Source organism: Anas platyrhynchos, chromosome 6, assembly GCF_047663525.1.
Source record: "Anas platyrhynchos isolate ZD024472 breed Pekin duck chromosome 6, IASCAAS_PekinDuck_T2T, whole genome shotgun sequence".
NCBI lineage: Eukaryota > Metazoa > Chordata > Aves > Anseriformes > Anatidae > Anas > Anas platyrhynchos.
The window spans coordinates 10,620,715-10,642,135 of NC_092592.1; the positions used below are offsets into that span (position 1 = coordinate 10,620,715).

Consider the following 21,421-nt stretch of genomic DNA (forward strand, 5'->3'; position numbering starts at 1 on the left):
TTGTCAGCATGTTTGGTTTCATTACACAACATCATGTAGTTTGACATTTGGCTTTACACAGGTGAAAAAATGTGCTTTGTAGGTTATTAGGACACACAACCATTCTAGTAAACAATATAATCACTGGCAACTTAGTTGAATTAAAGCTATTATTTATAATAAACTATTGTCCGGTATTACGGTTTTCTGTGCAAAACCTTTTTAATCGAGAAATTGTAAATCACAGGTCCACAGAGTCCATGTGAACGGACAGATATAAGGATGGCAATTGTAGCCGATCACCTAGGACTTAGCTGGACAGGTAAGCTTTTCTGATTTTATATAGAAATCAGCTGTTACATTCTCAGGTAGTTTTTTTTACTAAAAGCTGCAGCAAGGTCCCCATCAGGAGAAGGCCTCCCTTCTCCTGAATTTGCACTGAACCCAGCCTCCCAAAATACTCAGCAGATTGCTTGGCAAAGATGCCCAATATTAAATAGATGTGAAGAACTGTCTTATGGGCTCACAGTAAATCAAACAGAAACTGATAGAGCAAACAGTTAAAATGATTCATCTCCCAAGATGTTACACTCAAATAGTTGAGAGAATCTTAGCTGCTCAGAGTCAGGGCTGTCTGTGTCTCAGGACAGTGAATTCCCCAAAGCGCTGGAGCTTGCAGGAGTCCCAGCAGCTTGGTGCCATGTGGAGTTGCCTTGTCATACACCCGCTGTACCCTCCACGCACTGATGTGCAGAACTGGCCCTTTATGGGCTTATGAGTGCAGCAGCCAACTCTCCCTGGGCATAGGTGATCACAGTGCTGGTGCCCGAGCTGCACAGCGAGCTCTCAAATGAATGATGGTCACCAGAACAAGCACATTATCAGTGAACAGTGACGGGGTCTCCACAGAGCTTTACTTTGCTCTGGTTAAGTGTCTCACTGGGTGTAAAAACAATAATACCTCAAAGAGATGTGATTGCAAATTCAGACTTGTGCCTGTCTTAGGAAATTAAAGTGTAAGTGTATAATGCCATGTTCATCATTATCTGTTAAGATACCTATTTATGTCAGGTAGTTTTGTTGATGTCTGTGTGATCCATGAAAGTTAGTATTTCTAAACCTGACAGGATAATTGAGAGATACGCACTTTGTTTGGTGTTTTTGTTGTTGTTTTCTTTCTTTTCTTCCTTTTTTTTTTTTCTTTTTCTTTTTGCTTTATAGAACTGGCAAGAGAACTGAATTTTTCTGTGGATGAAATAAATCAAATCCGAGTAGAAAACCCAAATTCTCTTATTGCTCAAAGCTTCATGTTATTAAAAAAATGGGTTACCAGAGACGGGAAAAATGCTACAAGTAAGTTCAAGAAGTTACTTCTGTTGTTTGTAAATTATAGCCCATGCCAAATGTAGCCTGTTCTAAGTAGGTTAAATTGAAGAAAACATAATGAACTTCTTTCACAAACCATTAATGAAAAAAAAAAGTTTTATTTATATTTTTACCAGAAGCCAGAGATGTGTCATATTTATTCAGTACATATGCAGAAGAAAATAATCTGTTCTCCACATCCATAATTGATGGGACAAGTAAGAAAGTTAAATTCCAGGAAAGGAAGTATTAGGGAAAAGTTGCCAATAGCAAGGAATGTGAAACATGGAAATAGGCTGCCTGGAAAATTTAGGTAGTCTCACAGTACTGCAAGTTGTAACAAGACTATATACCCTTCTGTGAGGAGTGGCGGGTGTGACTGGGACAATGGATCTCTTTGAGGCCATGTTTCTGGGCAAATTTTGCTATTCTTACCTGTGCTTGAACTGCTCAAATTGAAATAGAGGGTTGATTTTTGCATTAGGTCAGTGGTGTTTGTTACAGTTGTCTAATCCACAAAACCCTACATGGTATTTGAGGCAACTTGGATCTTTTACACCATAAAAGTCGTTTCCAGTATTACTGTGTTAACACAGGGTTATTGTACATGAGATTTCAGGATGTGCTGCGTGAATAGCCTTACATGCATTATTACCTACCTGGCTATTTGTACTGTTCCTCAAAATAGAATGGTAACAAGGATCTTTACATTCCCTTTATGTTCCAGTAAAAGGTTATTTTGTTTCAGTAGTAAGTATATTATTTAAGAACTCCCTGACCTTATTCTTTGTGGTTCTTGTGTTATAATAGGATTATACTTGGGGAGGGGAGATCTTAATAGGTGTATATCTTGGGTAAGTAGGCAGCAGAATGTCTGCTTAGACAAATGGAGTTTGCTAGAACCAAAGCCATTGGGACAGAAACGTATGCAAGCAACTTATAATTAACAAAATGTGAATGTAACTGAGAAAGACAATTACACAGTTCTGCAGTGCTGAACTTTTTTTTCCTGATGTGTCTTATTTGTTTTTCAGCTGATGCCTTAACGTCTGTATTGACAAAAATTAATCGAATAGATATTGTGACCCTATTGGAAGGACCAATATTTGATTATGGAAATATTTCAGGCACCAGAAGTTTTGCAGATGAAAATAACGTTTTTCATGATCCCATTGATGGTAATTGAATTCCATGGTCATATTAAGTTCAGTGGCACTAATGCAATAATGTTGTATGAACTACATAGTTTTAAAAAAAAAAAAAAAAAAAAAAAAAAAGGAACAAGTAAATTCTAAAGATGTAACTGATTTTCATGTCAAGGGTTTTTCCTCATGGTATGATATTTAGGTTGCACATTAACATCTCAGAGAATAAGCTCAGAATCCTACAAATGCACGCCTCAGTGAGCTCGTTTCCACCAGCCTCAGTGTCAGTTGACAAAACTTGATTTTTTTTTCTCCTGTGGTGGTTATGTTTTGATGCTTGCCCATGTATATTTTTAATGTGCTTGGTATTGCATGCTTTCCAAGCTTGCTGGAAATAGACACATATGCACGCGCACACATGTATATATATCTTTTCTTTGGATTTCTGTCTAGGTAAGTAACAGAATTATTTGAAGAAAAAAAAAAGGAAAAAACAAATCAAGTGTATAGCAGTTGCATAAGATATGTTAATGTGCAGTTTACTACCCAGCCTGAGACAAGTGAGCATCAGTTATTTTGAGATTTTCACAAACAATTTGTGATTTTGGACCATTATTGTCCAAATGTACAGTGGCAGTAGAAAAATAAGAAAATGTTTTATTATTGCATGAATATCTTTGTCAGCCTACTAATGAATAGAATTGTTCAGTGATCTTCACATGGAAGCTGTACCCACTGAGCACAGAATTGTGCAGGTTAATTTTGAGCCAGATCTTAAAAAGATAAATGGAGTTCTGCTTATAAAACAGAATTGCCATTGGTATACTTAATATTTATCATCATGTTGAAGATGCTAAATGCTGTTGTTTTGTCTTTTAAATGTGAGTTAATGGGCACTGGGTTGCTGCATCCTTTACTTTCATTTTTGACAAGTTTATTATAAGTAGCTTGTTAAGTAAGACTTTTCTCTTTTGAGTTCTATATCCTTTGCTTTTTGTAATTAGTTCAAATATGTATTAGTCTCTCTGTATTTTAGTAGGATGTTTTAGTGGTCAGAACATATAAGCTCAGTGTACCTCCATTACTGAGCAGCATTACTGGTCATTGAATCATTGCATTACAGAAAAAAATTTCTGTTGACATTTTAAGAAAGTTGCTCTTGAAATGTTACTTGCGCCTTTCAATAGTAGCATCAGTATTTTTATGAAAAAATACGCTTTTCTGCAGTTGCTTTCTGTCTCTCCTCTTCTCTGAGCCTTCCTCAAGCTTCCTTTCCTCACCAAGACCAGACCACCTTTACCTTTCTCTCAGCTGATTCAGGAAATAAAAAAAAAAAAAGGAAAAGAAAAAAAGAAAACCCAACCCTGTAAATGCACCTCCGTTTGCAGGCAGCACAATGTCTAGTTAACCCCACACAATGTATTTTTTTTCCTTTTGTAGGTTACCTAACATATAATTTGCTGGAGAAAATTTCATATTTAGTTGTCATTTTATATTTATATTCAGTTTAATCCTTTTGTATGATTTTCCTGTGTTTTCATCAATTTTGTTTTCTTTTCTCTCTTTATTTGATCAGTGTATCTGATTGTACCCATGTCGCCAAGATCACCTCAGTCTCCAAGATCACCAAGATCTCCTTACTCACCACAGTCTTCTCACCTGTATAGCTTTACTGTACCTGAAATATTCATATAGCTCTCCCTGTGTTTTTATGTTCTTATCCCTTTGTTAAATTCCCTTTTTAGTTTTTTATCCTGCTGCATATTTAGATCTACTATTCTATATTATCCTCATTGAGATCCATTTCTGCTCCTTGTTCTTTAACTATTCCATTCTTGTGGCTCTGTGGTTAAATAGAGATATAGATTAGTAGCATTGTATTGCTAGTATTGTGTACTTTTTGATATAAGTATGTTAAAAATGTGGACCTGTTTTAAAATTAACACCTACTTGCAAAAAAGTGGCTGTCCTATGTTTTGATCTGCCTCTGTCTTTAAAGTTTATTTATTAAAATGCCAAATTCAAGGAAGTAAAAACTGAGAAAGAAAAATATACACAATTTGGCTGTAAGATACTGGATTGGATATAAACGGACAGCCCCCCTGTCCACATTTAATTCTTTGCATGCTCATAAGGCAATCTGCTATAGCTTGAAAATGTTCAAATGGCTGCAAAAAACAATTGCTGAAATCTTTAGACTATTTACAAAATTTTCAAAAGTACTGGCTTTGCTGTACTAGCTCTTTTGGCAATGCTCATTTTTGTTCATCTCATTAGAACAAAGTAAATGAATCTATCAGAACTGCATTTGTTCTTAATCCGCATCTTCACGGTTTTCATACTTTATGTAATTCATGAATCATTTGACATTTGCTGGTTCGTTGCTCCATGCTTCATCCCAGTTAGTCCAAATGTGCTGTCTTCCTTAGGTTATCCCTCCATTCAAGTGGAACTGGAAACTCCCACTGGGTTGCGCTTCGTGCCGCCCACCCCTTTCCATCAGGATGATTTCTTTAGCGACACCTCTAGCCTAGAGTCACCCCTTAGAACTCCCAGTAGACTGAGTGACGTGGTAGTGACCTCCCAGGGACATGTAGATGGTACAGCAGCAGCACCGCCAGTGGTGACTGAAGAAGATACTTCTCTGGACGACAGCAAACTCGATTTCTCAGTGCCTAGAGAAGGAACACCTAAAGATATTTCTGTAGGCCAGAGCCAGTTGGAGGAAGTGGACCTTAAAGATTATCCGCGGTATCTTGGTAGTTATGGCGGGATACCAAAGGATGCTAAACCAAGGCAGAGCGAAGAGACTAGCAAAACAGGAATAAGGACTGAACAGCCTGAGAGAGAAAAGTCTGGTAGTGATGAGGAGATGACGGAAGAAAAGTTTAAATCTCTGTTTGAGGACATTCATCTGGAAGAAGGAGCTGAGTCTGAGGAGATGACGGAAGAGAAAGTATGGTCAATTCTTAAAGGTGTTCAGCAAGCAGAACGCGAAATGTCTTCAATTACAGGTTGGCAAACCGACTCGTCAAGTGTCACAGAGCCACCAACATCGGGACGCAGAATAGGTGGCAGCCTGCTAGATCGTCTGGATGATAGGTGAGAATCTGCTAACAAAGGTGTGCGTGTAAGCAAGCCTAACTGCACTGCTTTCACCTTCAGAAGCAGAGCTCAGGCTGCGGTTCTGTAGTTCCCTGTGTGTGTGTGTTTATATACATATACACATATGTATTTAGAAGAAAAGCGGTGCTTAACTCAGGCCTGAAATGCATTTAACTTTAAACATGTATATATAGGGTTTCGTGCTTAATATTAGTTTTTATTACATTTTCTAGATAATATTGCTTTTCATGTTCTTTGTAATCATGTATTTCCATTTTGAAGGAATCTAAGCAGGAATAGACGGAATGTGGGGCTATGAAATGTATATAATTTGAAACTGTAATACCACATTACTCTTATTTCTAGAGTACCTTTTTGGCAGTCACCCTTTTCACAGTGTATCTCTGCCTTCCCTCAGATAGTCATTACTTTTCCATAACCCAATTTTGAAATTGTCACTGTTTTTATAACACTTAGTTAAGTGTGTTATGTCATGCTAATTTACTTGACGTTTTAAGAGATGGATTGCAAGTCATAGGAAGGTAAGAATGACAACACCAAACACGTCTCATCCCATATACTGCCTCCCAACAGTGACTGGAGAGGATGCTTGGGGAAGAAAATACTATTTTTCCCTCCTCTACTTTCCCAAGGTCAATTTGCTTTTAGCATAATGACCTGCTAAGATGGTGAACGCTTTCTACATATTTATCCTCAACATATTTCTCTTGCATGAGCTTTTGCAGCCTCCCCTTGGACCTACATAAGTTTTCAGCATTTACAGTATGTACTGGCATGTTTGGCCATACTGGTACCCACTGGGTGAAGATCTTCTGCTTTTATTTTGAACTTGGCTTCTGTGATTACTAATGGAAGGAGCCAGCTCTGCATGAGGTGTAAATCAGCAGAGAATGACTGTCTGCAGAGTGATTTTCTCTCTGTCAGCAGTTTATATCCTTTGCATCTTTGACTCAGAATGTTTAAGGGTTCCAGGTAGCATGAGGTACTCTTACTGAATCAAGTGGGTACATGGCTGTTGATTTCAGCAAGCTCATTTTCTATCAAGGCCATAAAGCACTTGATCTACTAGTATTGTGATTTCTGTTGTTATGTTAAAGAATGCTTGTTATTCTGCCTTCTATACTCTGTTCGATTAATAAAATACCTCTTCTAGAAGTAAAAGGCCTTCCTTAGAAGATGGCCTGTCCATTTCTAGCTAGTTGAATTCAGTTTGCTATCTTCTATAACACTTTCGCCAGCAAATAGCTGTAGTATTTTCATGTGTACAGTCCAACTGTTTATTTGAAATGTAAGAAAAATAAAACAGAAAACTGTGCATCAGAAGTGCAGGTTAGGTAAGGTAATCTGAGACAAAGTTTTGGCCAGAGCTTTCTATCTCATTGTAACGTTTCATGCCGTTGGCTCTGCATATTACTGAAATAGTACTGAGGAATTACTCTTGAATACTAATATTTTTTAAGATGCATTAATTATTTGGAGTACAAGTACTGCAATTGAAGGGGAAAATAACCAAAATTATTAGTAACTGCAGAGTAACAGATACTTTGTTCACCTCCTTGGTTAGAGAGCAGGTTAAAGAATTACTGCCTTGGCGATTTATCTCATGTGATTATACAAGGGAAATGGTATGTTTTGTGTATTTTTCTTTCTCTTTTTCATTTTTTCTTTTTTTCCCTTAAGTGGAAGGGAATTAACACATAACATTTGGTCTTGTTTCCAGTGTTCACCATATTCTCATTGCTTCTGAAAAGATACCGTGATGCAAAGACAAGGCCATTAAATAGATGCTTGCATGCTGAATTGAAAATTTTACTTTGTCTGAAATGTGTACACTGAATGAAGGCTCAGTAAAGGGGTTCAGTGTTTCGGCCTTCTGTTGTGTGATTTAAACACTGAATGGCTGTCTATTTTTTTTCCCCTGTAGCTTGGACCAATGTAGGGATTCTGTTACCTCATATGTCAAAGGAGAAGCAGGGAAGCCAGAAACAAATGGAAGCCTCTCTGAATCCACATCTGAGATGAAAACTAAATCCTATGTTCAAGAATCTGTAAACGATGTGGGAAAACACAGTGACAAAGAAGCCCTGAAAACAAAGCCCCAACTTTCAGCTGGTACTGATGAGCAAACGTTATCATCAACAGCATATCAGAAATCTTTGGAAGAGACTAGCAAGCCAACAACAGAAGGCAACAAAACATCTGTGCCTGTCAGTGTGAAGAAGATGAGCTGGAGTTCTTCAGAAGATGGCAAGCCAAGAGCAAGCATCCAAGAGGAGGAGGGAGCAGTAATGTCTGAACAGAAGGTACAGTATGTCCTGTAATTATTAACTGCTTGAGGAGTCCCTATTGCTTAACATAATTTTTATAGGACTTGTAACATTGTGCCAGGTGTGGTTTGCTTTATTTAATCTTTCTTTATGCATTTTCTATATATTACTAAATTACAAAAATTGGAAATTAGTGGAAATTTATGTTCTGTGGTGTAAAGAGAACAAAGTGTAGTCGGGGCAGGCAGAGGAGCGAAGCAGGGCTGTATAATCTTGTTCTTAAGGGGGCCCCGAGCCTTGGAAGAGGTTAGAGCAGGTTGTGACTGCTGTCCTGCATCGCTGGGGAGCAGCCCCCCCCTCCTGCCTAAGTACCACCTGTGCAGACAGTGGCAAACCACTCGGGTGTCCTCGAGCCGCTTCCATAAAGGTGATGCCACTGTTTTCATCTCTGTTTGTGACATTGAGGTGAGCAAAGCGAGGTACTCTATCTTCTTCCTTGTCCCTAACACCCCTGCATTTTTCCTTGCATTTTTCATTTTTTTTAAAAACAAAACAAAACAAAACAAAAAAAAAAAAACACAACTCTGTTAATATACAGGAAAATAAATCTTGAGTAAAATCTAATCTCTTCCATATATTTTGTTCCCTGGCTTCATTCATTCCAACTCCAAGGTGCATCCAGCCAAGAAGAATCAAAAGATGTGCAAATGTATATAACACTTTTCCAGATGGTGGTTTGTTCTTCAAATACTGCTGAGGGGCTCTCCCTTGGTTCTACCTTGCCTGGCTTTGACATCCTTACCTATAGTATCTCACTTTTAAGTTGGTTTCAGACAACAACAATTTTAATAGGTTTCTCAATGGCTTCTATTTATTTCCCAGAAGCTTAACAGTAAAACTGATGCAAGGAATTGCTTATAGCCCAGTGTAGGAATTGGGGCTGCTGGGCAATCCCTAGGCTCAGTGATTGTGAAATAGGGAATTATTGAGTTTCTTCTGCATTTCTCTGCTGATACTGTCTTTTCTTGGGTGTAGTTCAGGAGGAGAGTATAACTTCTGGAAGTGATGCATTTTAGTAGATGCATTTGCTTATACATGATGTGGCATTTTTTTTTTATTGTAGCACAATAAAAATGTCAGCTGTGGTGGGCTGCAATAAATCATTCAAGTTTAAATTACTTAATTTTAAACTATTCTTTCGATTATACAATCAAGAGCTCTTTTATTAGATAGTACCATAATCAGTCTCACCAGTTATGCAGTGTATGAATGTTATTATCTTGTTGTTAATTCGTGACATAGCTAGAGCAGCAAAGATCTTTCCTAATGTTCACTAATTATTGAATAGTTAAAAAAAAAAAAAAAAAAGAGTGCTGCAAAGGCAGCTAAATGCAGACATCAGAGTTCCTTTATTTAGCTTTGGGGCAGACCTTGGGTTGATGATGTTATGCTCAGTTTAAACACAGGGATAAGCATAGAAGCACACTGTAACACATGCTGAGGGGTGTGCAGCAGTGGTGCACTCCCCCCTCTGGATTCTCATCAGTGAGAAGATAAGTTGTCATCCACTTCTGTTTTGTCTTCACTTTTGGATCTGGATTGGTAAGAATAAGTGTGTGCATTTCATATGTGGGCTTTTTGCACTACTTTTGCTTTCTCGGTAAAGGGTGATAATCTTACCTTCCAAGTAACAAGTCTTTTTATGGACATGGTCTTTGAATCAACTGGTATCAGAAAACAATGTGATTTCTAAACCTGGGTCTCTCACCTAATCTTCTTGAAGTTGGTAGTTTAACTACTCTGAGTCCAATTCATAGTGAGATACTTCGTGTGCTGTCATGGAAAAAGAAAGAGTTTCAATTGCAGTGTCTCATTTCAGAAATGAGCCATAAAGGGGTAAAGGTTTGAAAGAAGCAGATTCATTTCTGTGGAAAGAAGTGGGGAACAAAAGAAAATGACTTCCTAAAGTTAGCAGTTGTTTCCCACATGGTCACAGAAAAACCTAATAGTAAGCATTCATCTGCCTGGAGGGGCCTGAATCAGTGTTTGGTGCACAGTTCTGCACCAGAAGATAAACTTGGTCCATAGGTACTGGGCTGCTGCCTGGTGACGTGGATGAAATGAATTGTTGGCTTCATCCCGTGTCACATAACTGCCCCAAAATTTAGAAAAGCAGTGCAGTGACAGTGTAGACCATGTAATGCTCTGTCAGTGATCAAGCATCACATTCAAATGACCTTTGGAAATGAGAGGAGTGCAGTGCAGTTGTTCTGTTACCCCAAAGAGGTGATGTCTTGTAGTCATGCTGACTCCCAGTGTCTTGCAGTCACGGTGACTCCTAGTGTCAGAGTTTCGGCAGGGCTAAAACACTTGAAGCTGTTAACGACTCTTCCTCCAAAAACCTTTGTGCCCTCTTGGGAATCTTCTGCTTCCTGTTATTTGTACAGGATAGCATTGGGTGTTTTTTGTTTGTTTGTTTGTTTGTATTGATATATTTGGCTAGTCTCAGAGGACAGCAGGAGACTTTGTGTGCAGATGAGTACTGTCATCCTGCCCCAACTGCTTTTTGTTACATAGCCCTTTTTCTCCACCGCCCACCTATGCCTACTCTTACTTGACACATCATTTCTGAGAAGTGCTTCTGGTTTGGGATGTCTTGGGACAGATTCAAAAAAGAGAAACAGAAGCAGTTAGCAATTGTTGCAGGAAGCACGGCTGAAAGCACGACAGACACCAGTAGAGTCAGATTATGCTCCATTTTATTGCCCGAATAGCCTAACTTTTATAGTGAACTTAACAGGGGCGGACAGTGTTTCACACAAGATTATTGGTCAAAAGCACTCCGACAAACAACTACAAGAAAACAACCCCACCTGCAAGAAAACAACCCCCTTGTGATTAGCAGTCACATAGACCTTGTCCTTGAAGCCAGCTACTGGTATCAATATTTTTCTTAATTCCTCAGTTGGGCAATGTGGGAACACTGTCATGGGAGCTTCTCATAGTTGCCCTGGTAGCTTGGTTTGCTCAGCTACAGCAAGCCATGGGATTTTTGCTGTTTCAAAAATCCCTCAACAAGCAATATCCACTGTACATGTTTTTAGAGTCACTTTTGGGATGCCGTTGAGTTATTATAGAGAAAGTTGTCCAATTTCTCTGTTCAGAAAACAGTAATTTGAGCCTAGTCCATCAAAGCCCTCTCTGCGAGCCACCTGCACACACAACTGCTCAGCCCCAGAGCCCAAGAGCTATGTGGGTTTTGCAGGGGATAGCATCAGAGCTGTCGGAGGGCCCTAGGATGGAGTGGACACCAGTATCCAGCTGCTGCACGTCCCCAGCACCAGGCTTCTGACCTGGCCTGGGCTGAGCTCTGCCAGTTCCCTTCTTAAAAAACACAGATGATTGTGCTTCACACATCAGCTAGTACCATTTAAAAATAGTTAAATATTGAGTAGGAAAACCACTTGCATGGAGAAGGTCTTCAAAATGCTTATTTTTGGTCTTTGGTAGGTGGGCCACTGAATCTTTGTGTGACTGTTGCCTTTCTTTGTAAGGGAATTCACTTCTGTACCTAGTGAATCCATGTAGTTAGTCTGAATTGTTAATTTTTGAGGAGGAAACAGCAAGCAGTTATGACAGGCTTTTCTGCATGCAGTGTTTTTAACTACTAAGATAAAGAAATGTAAGAGGTCAGATGCATTCCAAACACCATTTTCTTAAGCTTAAAAGCAGCTGCAATATTCCATACCTGGTATACTTGTCAAGCTCTATAGCATATCAAAGAACAAAGAGGCCTCCCATCATATACTTTAGGAGCAAGACTGCAAGTTATGTATATAACACACAGGAAAAATGTTGTCCATGATAACCTCTGTTTTCTTCTTGTAGTTCTGATATCACGTTGTGTCTTGCAAATGTGCTGTTCAAATGTACTAAAACTGCATTTATTAGGAATGTAGTGACAGTGACAGTGAGATTCAGAGTGATTCAAGCTCAGGTGAGGAGCAGAGGATTACTACAAGAGTTTATCGACGGCGGTTGATTTTGAAGGTATTTTGTGATGCGCGTTCTTGAGGCGACGTTGGCATGGATGTGGGTTTGGACTGCTGTGTGAGAATGTCAGTTCTGGCACAATGGAGCCCCTCCGGTACTATGCTTTCTATGCCAGTTTGTTTTTATAACCAAATGCTACGTGGCCTTTCCTTGCTTAACCCAGAGGTTTATGGTTGTCTTCTACTGGAAAACTACTGTGCTGCATGGCACGTTGTGTTCTTCACTGTTTTGCATGACATCTGAAAGACTGAAGCTGGGTGCAGCGTGTTGGTCTGATGCAGAGCAAAATGAGTTACAGACAGATATGGCTAACACATTTTTTTCCTTTTTTCTCTTTTCTAAAAAAAAATCTAAATTACAAGTTTGTTTTTTTTTTTTAAAAAAAAAAGCAGGAATGTGCAAGAGTGGGATATAGAAGGGTCTGGGCCATGTACTCTGGCCTGTTGTCATCCAGAGGGCCTGGTGTGTTCTGGAAAGCCTCTCCAAAGCAGCAGGTGATCCCGATTTGAAACCTACTGCAGTTAATAAGAGGCCTTGCATCACCTTCAGTAGGCTTTATTTAGTGCATTTATTTACAGGTGCCCTAGCATAACATACCTTATATGCTAATAACAATGGTAGAGACAGAAATAATTGCATTTGCCCTCATATAGTTTCTTGTATGGTCACATAGTATGGTAGTGTTTGCCTTTAGCATATAGCATAAGAAAATAATTCTTCATCAGAAACGATGTTAATTCTCAGTAACTTATAGGATTTGTTAAATTCTTATTAGAAAATCATGTAGTAAAGCCATGAAAAGGACAAACAGCCACTCTAGTGCTATTACAGCGATAGCTGAGTTTGCCTAGGATATAATTGTTACTTCAGTCATAATTAGTGACACCTACCTGTGTTGCTATTATTTGTGTGTTTAGTGGAGAAGGGTACGTATACATGCACTGCACCTTTTGCATAATGTAGATGGCAGATAGGCTGCGATGCACAGCTGTTGATCTCTCCAAGACTTGGAAAATGCAGAATGACCTTTCTGACCGCCTTCATCCTGTGTTTTGTCAGTGTACTGTGTTCCCATTCTGAACTAGGCAATAATTGCAAAAATGAGCTCACCAGAAGTAAATGTTGTATCTAAGACCTCATTTTTACAGGAAGAACCTGCTGCCTTAAATGAAAGCACCTGGGCAGGTCAAGGGTATAACCATTCATCAGTAATTCCCTCTGCAGATAAGACATGGCAAGAAATAGGAATGTTTCTGTTTTCAGATGGGGGCAGGTGGCCTGAGGGTGATCGCAGACCCTTGAACGCTGTAAGAGTATTGCTGGTAAGACATAAAGCATCAGCAGGCTGAAAATGGTAAAGGCAGTGCATAGTCAGCTTGTTTTTGGGATTTGCCATCCAATTTGTCAGAACTATTTCAGTGTCCACTGGTTGGGCATCAGGAAATGTCAGAGTACAAAAGAGGGTGAAAAAGACAGTCTTCATTTTCTTTCTAAGTATATCCGCTGTGTTTAGAGAAGGGCACAGAACATTGTTTTTAAATGTGGTGGTGTCATTTGGGGTTGCACGTACACAGCAGTGGTAGAGCAGCTGTGTAGAGTGGTGCAGTCTGCAGCTTGTGCAGAGAGCAGGGCCCTCGGGGACGACGTGCGTGCTGGGGGACGGCCAGAGCTGCACTGTTCGGGACATGGTTGTGCTGCACCAGGGCAGATTTGAAAGTACTTGTGATACTTCTGTCATTGTCTGATGATTTATAGCTGCTGCTTGTTCTGCTGCTTGTTTTGTTCTCCCTCCCCACAACTTAAAACGGGGTTAAAATAGAGCATGAAAAATTTTCAAAGCAGCAGTCATCAGGCCTTTTAGAGAAAGAGTTTGACAAGGGAGCAACCATTTCTGTAGGTGTGTGTTGATCATGTATAGCTCATGAATTGATGGCATGAAATAGAGGGATCAAGCTTTGAAGTTGGAAGGGATCTGGGCCTTGATGAATTTTTGCAAATTCCTGGGAGCTGCAGTGGTTGGGTGAGCTGAAGTCACAGAAAAGGCATGCACTGGGTGAGTACCAGCTCCTTGGGCAGGAGGACTCGGGATGCAGCACATAGGAATGCGGAGCAAAGCTCGCAGCTTGCAGGGAGGATGTAACCCCCATGTTCTTGCCATGGGACCACGAGAAGTGGTCAGGAGCCTCCAGCAGGCTCCTGCATTTGCTTGCTGGAGCTGAGCACCCTTCGAGCAGATGCTGTGCCCAACCCCTCAGCCCCTGCACCCCACTCCAAATGTCACAGCTCAGCCAGCATCAGTTGTGCAGGGCAGTAGTGAGGGGAGAATCGGGCTGTCCCCCTACTCCTGTGTTTCCTGACACTCCCCACTAAATATATTGCTGCTATGGGATGGATGCACAGGAGGCCAGGCAGGGATGTTTTCCTCCTAGCTTCTTCCCCATGCAGCAAGCCTGCGACTCCCACCGGTGGTGAAATGCCCAGCTGCTTTTTGGCAGTCATGCCTTGGGAGCACTTATCCTATACTGTTTTATACGTTATGGAGCCAGCCCTGGAAATCTGGGTTGAGCTTGTCTTCTCTGGAATAAAGAATATTTTGAACACCTGCAAAGCCTGGGCACGGGCTTCAGAACTCGATGGCAGTGCTGTGCCTGTGCTGTCAGCCTGCTCTGCTGGCTTGTGCCAACAGCAGCAAAGGGACACAGAGGACGGTGCACCTGGAGCCTCCACCGGGCAGAGCTGCACATGGGTCAGTGTTGTGTTGCAGTTAATATTCAGTAGTGCCTCCATGCTGCATTAAAAGCAACAGAGGTACTCACATAGCCTGCAGGGATGAAGTTTTTAACACCTAAATCTGGAGGATAAATTGAGTCCTGTGAAAAAAAAAGAATTTGCAATGTGCTTCCACAGTTACTGTCAGGACTGAATTGCTTCATTGCCTTTGTTCTTCTTCCCCAACTTGTTTTTCATTTCAGTGCTATTCTGCATTGTTGCTAACACTATTATTTCCGTTTAACTGCTACCTCAGCCCTCTGTCCTGGCCCAAATACGTGGAAAGGCTTTTCTGTCCCCGGAGGTATTTTCCCAGCAGTCCGAGAGCTGGGTCCTGTCAAGTGCTCTCGAGCACATTCCCATGGGATTTAGCACTTCAGAGGGCTGAGACCATAAAACCAGACAAGCAAGGGCTGATGCCCATTTCCACATGTAACAGGATCGTATTCTAACCTCAAGGTAATGCAGATGGTTTTGGTTTTGCTTCCTTTCCCTCTTCTGTTCGCCTGGCGGATTGATGGGATGGAGCATTGCAAAAGAAACGGGTTTTTATGGTAGTGCAGGAATGTGAGCAATTAGCACACAAGGGAAAAATGAGTGCTGCCACAATGTGCACATTCAGAGCCTGATCCAAAGCTTCTTTTATTCACTCATGACAGAAATCAGTGTCTGATTTTTCATGCCTTTTCAAAGATTGTTAAATCTTTCATGGGTACAAATTTTTGGCAAAAAGTGTCCAGTAAGATTCTTGCCAAAAGGTTTATGGTAGAATTTTGTAATGGAAAACAAAAGAGACTTCCAAGCAGGAATTACTCAAATCCAATATTACTTTCTATCTTGCACTTTTGTTATTTCTTGCCGATTTTTATCAGAGATTTGTATCTTCCCATGCATTTTGCCCATGAAGCTCCCCATTACTGATCATGGAGGATTGGTTCAGCGTGCACTGGAGAAATGGCACAGAAGGATCCTGAGCAGCAGTTAGTAACAAGCAAAATCAGCAGCTCTCATGATGTTATTACTCAGAGGAGACTTATTTACAGAGAGTGAAAATGTGGCCATCCTGTAGGTGAGACCAGTTGAGGGCCTGTGCCCCACCTGCAGCACATGGGAGTGTTCCCATCCCTGTGCTCAGCTGGGCGCAGCCTCCCTGCTGCAGTCCTGCCAGCTTGGAGAGCTGCGGCATTGCTCTGCTCCCAAATGCCCCCACATCCAGGGAGAGACCAGCAGGGTGGGAGCTGCCAGCTGCAGCGCAGTAACGCACCTGGGAAGTGAAACTCAGGCTGCAGAGTGCTGCTAGCAGGTCTGTTTGCACGTGGTCCTCCTGTATCAAGCATCAGAACAATGACCCAGCTCCCACCGTTGGGCTTGTTGGGCTGCTGTATTTGGCACCATGTCCTTTTGGGTCTCCTTGGCTTGCCTGCTGTTCCTCCCCCCAACAGCTTTAGCAATACATCTGCAAACAAGCAAGTACAAACTCAGCACAGGCGCAGGCGGACAGTCGTGGCATGTGATTAACAAGGTCTCTCTGAGTAGGCAGAACTCGCTAATGAAAATGACCTTAATGAAAGATGTTTGTTTCTACTGCCACAGCAGCTTGAGATCCCAAGGAGACAGAGGTGCAGCTGCTGGTTATGCATTACAAGAATGTGATCTTGAGACTGAAAGGATTATGTTTTGCTGGTGGCTTAGACCAGAAAAGGAAGAGGTCTCATTGCTCTGTACAGCTCCTGTTCCAGTTGCAGTACTGCCCCCGGTCTTTGGAGAAATTAAACATTTAGGATCTTTCCGTCTTGCTTATTTCCGTCTGCTTTTAAATTCCTTTTTAAATTCTGGGTAACAGACATGCAGCCGCACCTTTTATCCTCCGCTGTTACAACAACACTAGCTATATAGGAGGAATAAAAGGGACTATTATCCCTCTAGTAACAAAACAAACATGAAAGAGAACCAGAGGTCTGACAAAATCTGCAGTGAACTTTGGCACAGTACTGCAGCACCAACTGTATAACTCCTGCATTTATCTGGAGGTCCCTGGGAACACCCATCATCCGCAAATAACTGTTAAGAAAATCAGTGGAGTTGGCAGGAGACTTTGAAGAAGCTGTTTTTTAGTTCTCCTGCCCTGGAGAGCTGCAGCAAGGATACCAGCTGGTTTTGGCAGGACTACACTCCAGCGAACAGGGTGACACTAAAGCACTCTGCTTTGCAAAGCTTCCTGGCATGTTCTGGGGCTGAGGCGTGCAGAGTGCAGCTTTTGTACGGTTTAGTCCCAGGGATATAACCGAGCTTCCAGTAATCACTGTGTTAAGTTTCCTCCCTGCGTTTTTAAAGCTCTTGGTATTGTGACAGTGATTTAGACTGGTCAAGGGTGAAATGAAGCCTGCATAAGTATGATGCTGCGGAAATAATTTTATTCTTCAGCTGTGACGCAGACGCACCAGCTTTGTGTTTAAAAACAGCTTTTGTTGACAAGGTCATCTAATGTGCCATTCTAACCCAAAGCTGTTCGGAGGTCTTACAAGTAGAACTGCCAGTGGGTAAGGCAGTTTTGGTTTTTTTTCTAGCAAACATCCGTCTTTATAGCTGCAGAGGATTAGAAACATCAGTAAATCAGATCTGCCTCCTGCCAATTGTGAGCCCTCCTGCAATTTGTTTAACTACCCACAAGAAAGAAAATTGTGAAAGCTGGATTTCATGCATACTGGCTGCCGAGTGTTTACACCATTTATCCTTAGACCGTGCTTAAAGGAGCGTATAGCTAATTAAAAACCAAGATTCACAATACCTTTAAAACTGTATTTATCTTTCAGTATATCAATGTGTTTTCCATTTTAAAACTGAACACAGTAATTCTCACTAACTTGTTTTAAGGAGCAACCTGTCTGCTGCACTGCTGATAAAACTGTCTCCAAAATCAGTGTTTTCCCTTCGTTCCACTGCGGCTAGGAGGCCATACAGGTTTCAGTTCTCAAAACCTGTACCCAGTCATAGGTACCCCTTCCTGCAGCAGCAGGCCCTGTGCCATTTTCATTTCTGCTATCTTGCTCATGAGAAAGAAAGGAGCTGGCTTCCGCTAGGGCACTGCTCACTGACAGACCTAACTCCTGGATATGGGGTGAAATTGGTGCTTAGGTAGGTATTTAGTTTCTCCTTCCAGGAACCCCTTGGAAAAGAGTCCTTTTGGGGCATGAATTGCCCAGCGGGCCCAGCCTGGGCTGTCCCAAAGCTTTGGCAGCGATTTGTTCTGCTGTGCTGCTTGCGAGGGTGCCACCCTGCCTGGGCCTGGGGACCTCATCCCGGTGCCTGCAGTCCCAGCATGGCTCGGACAGGGGAGCCTCACCTGAGTGGCCCTCGGCAGTGACATCCCTCTGGCTGTGGAGACTGCTTTCCCTCCATGATGCTCCCTGAAGCATCAAAGTTTGGCGAGTTTTACAGTTTCTATATACCCCATGAAAGCGTGAGGAAAAAAAAAAAAAAAAGACATCTGAAATTGATTAATTACTTATTATCAAGTGGTAATTTCAGCACAGCTTTCAGTATGAAATAAGCAGAAATTCTTCACTTTTGAGTAATGACAGATACTCGCTAGAGACATGGTTGGCAGCAGAGCTGCACTGGGCTCTTCCGTGTAGCTTTTGCCTGATGTAATATTTCTAAAGCAGGGAAAATGTATTATCTCTAAAGCAGGGAAAAAACCTTGACTATAGAAAATTGCTTGTGGACAGAAAGGAAGGTTTATTTCTTCTAGCACTCTGAAATAACATACAAGTCTAACGTTATAATGTACACATTGAAAAAGCTGTGTTTAGAGAGAAAATAGTTACAAAAAATAAACACGGCATCACTATATCTATTCACTGTAAAGCAGTGCTTGGAGTTTATGTAGGTAACTATGTAGAGTGTAGACCACAGTAAGTATGGTGCTTCTTAGTACTTGGAAGCACTTTTTGATTTGTAGTTTTAATAATATAATTTCAAATACTATTTTGCTGGTAATATTGATATTTAGAAGTTTTATATAACAATTTTTCCACTTCCTTCCTCTAGTTGCTGTTTTTTCCATTGTGGGTTGAGGATAAGGGGAGAAGAAAAGTTTTTTTTATTGGTGGTGGATTTAAAAAAAAAAGAAAAAGAAAAAAAAAACAAGAAAAAAAAAAAAGGAAAAAAAAAAAAAAGTAGAATTTCCAGGGAAAAAACAGGGGAGTTCCCTGACCATCTTATCTCCAAGTGCTATGGCTCTGCTCTTGGCAGAGGGAAAAGGCAAGTCATCTGCAGTCTTGACTTTTGAACATTGTTTTGTCCTTCAGATGAGGCAGAGCCTAGATTTGTCCACTATCTCATGAACACAGTCAATAATGCTTCCTTCCTTATGGGCTGTGCTTATGGGTTGGAGAATACTGATTTTAGTGCAGCCAAAGTTTGTTGAGAAGCATGGAAACCAACGTGCATGAACTGGATATTATTTTATAGATTGCAATTTTCTTTCTCAGTTTTATGTTTTCAGAAACAAAATGCTACATTAGATTTGTTTTATTTATACAAAATAAGCACAGATGATAGATATTTTTGGAGCATCAAATGTGGTGCTTTACTTCAGCACCCACATTTGGAAACATGACTTTTTGAGGTAAAGTTGTCAGTGTTCTTCTGGAACAGAAGTTCATGGCTGCCAGCTAGCTTTAGACTTTATTTATAATTTTAGCAACAATTCTTGTCATAGTATTTGGTCCTAGCACAGCAGTCAGGACACTGCTTAGAGATTTATTACACTGGTCCCATAAATAGTGGGTACTGCGAGAACTGGTGGATGGAGTGTGATTTCAGTAAGTCGTGCACCAGGCTGCTGAGACTCCTTGGCAGGCTGGCAGATGATGCTGTGCCAAAGAAGTTTTCACGTAAGATACCTTTTACTTTTTCCAATTTTGCAAATGCTGAGTAGTCTTGTCTTCTGTGTGCGTTTAAGATCTTGCATTTAGCAAGCTATAGGCAAAGACATCTTTAAAATCCCAATTTTTCCCCACCTTATTTGGTGTTAGAACATGTTTCTGTGTGTACTGGGCATTGAGAAGCTGCGAAAAACCTCCTGCTAATGGATGCTGTTCAGAGATGTTATCTTCATGAATTTGTGCCTCCATCTCATAGGATTCAGGCTAACAGAAAGATTATTTGTTGCCCAGAGAGCATCATGTCATGAATTAGCTGATAAATGTGCCAGAAGCTCACTACATGTTTTAAGGGCACGCTTTGTGGAATAAATACGCAGGTATTGGCATGCTAAATTAGAAAGGCTTCCACGTTATTTGTGTGACATAAACCAATCTGTTACATAAAGTTGAAGCTAGCATGTGCTTGTTGCTTGGATTGGTGTGGAAATATGTGTGGGTTTGGCAGATTATAGGTTATGTTGCTAATCTTATAACACGTTCTTTAGGGTGAGGAAGCAAAAAACATTCCTGGTGAATCTGTAACAGAGGAGCAGTTTACCGACGAAGAAGGCAACGTCATCACAAGAAAAGTAATCATGGCTTATATCGCTGCTCTGAGTCTTTGCATTCAAGTAACTTCTTTTAACATATTTTCTCCCCTTAGAATCTAGGAAAAAAAATCGATACTTGTCATGTATTGCTTCCTACAGATCACCCGGAAGGTAGTAAGACGTGTTGTTATCCCACATGAGAGGAAAGTTGGTGAAATGGTAATGGAATGGGGACTGCCAGGAAATAACAGTAAACGCAGAGGGTTGTGGTGACCGCTAGAAAGCGCTGCTAAAGGGCTGGAGGTTTTGCATTTAACAAGAAGCCTTGGCAAAGTGCAGTGCTTGCAGTTCTTGACAAGTTGTGCATTGGGACAAAGGGGCAGGGATTTATCTTCATGGTGTTTCCTGGAAAGGGATCTTTCAAGGAGTCCTCACAGAGCTCTGCAGTGTGCAGAACGCCTTCCCCAGGAAAGCATTATGGTCTGCTCATGTAAAACAGGCAGCAGGTGTAAAATGTAGGGTTTGGGCCTGTTCTGTTTCATCAGTGTCTGAGAGTAAGGTTAAGCCCTTGCAGAATTTGTACCTGACACCCACAAGTGTGCTGTGTTGCTTTTTCACCAGCCCAAAGGAGTAAACCCCAGCTCGGTCCCTACCAGCCTCTCATTCACGTGTGCAATAACCCCTTGCTGGAGCCTGGGGCTTTGCAGGATTCAGGGTGATGTGAACATACCTACATAATGGTATCATATGCTAACACACATCAAGATGGGGTTTTGTCCTTCTGTGCCCTGTTCCAGTGCCTGCAAAAGGAAAGGAGGGCTGCGAGGCTGCAGGGATACCCCATCCCTCTTCCAGGGTGCCCTGCGGGTGAGGTTGGGCTGTGCCTCAAGCTGCTCTCTATCCCACCTACTCTGTGGTCCCTGGCACGCAGGCTGCCTGAAGGCCTCGGAAGGAACAGGCAGCACCTTTGGAGACAAACTGCTGCAAACGTGCCCTGCTCCTAGCATGTGGCCAGGGCTCTTGTCTCCAGTAAAACTGGCAGTGGGGTTAATGGGTTTTTGTCCAAGTGAAAACAGAATAGAGGACTAAGAAAGAAGCAAACATGAAAAATACTTATTTTTTTTTCTGCTGGTGAAGAGAAAAATTAAGTAGGGAGCACAGAAATAGAAAAGAATTAAACATATTTCAATCCCTTCTTTCTTAGCCCTTTATCAGGGAAAATAGAAATTCTGCTCAGC

General features: G+C 41.2%; 1 protein-coding gene across 18 annotated transcripts in view; it reads left to right on the top strand.

The window, feature by feature from the left end:
* ANK3 (ankyrin 3) overlaps positions 1–21,421 on the top strand; it is a 355,138-nt gene that overhangs the window by 328,211 nt on the left and 5,506 nt on the right. For 6 of the 18 annotated variants that reach the window (XM_072040026.1, XM_072040024.1, XM_072040025.1 and 3 more), the window contains 5 exons: positions 227–301; positions 1,201–1,332; positions 2,379–2,522; positions 4,919–5,591; positions 7,540–7,918. In XM_072040026.1, the coding sequence (XP_071896127.1) occupies positions 227–301; positions 1,201–1,332; positions 2,379–2,522; positions 4,919–5,591; positions 7,540–7,918 (1,403 nt within the window). Of the gene's footprint in view, positions 1–226; positions 302–1,200; positions 1,333–2,378; positions 2,523–4,918; positions 5,592–7,539; positions 7,919–11,833; positions 11,933–20,138; positions 20,223–20,342; positions 20,403–21,421 lie in introns of all 18 variants that reach the window. The other 12 variants (XM_072040019.1, XM_072040030.1, XM_072040020.1 and 9 more) reach the window with 4 other exon arrangements.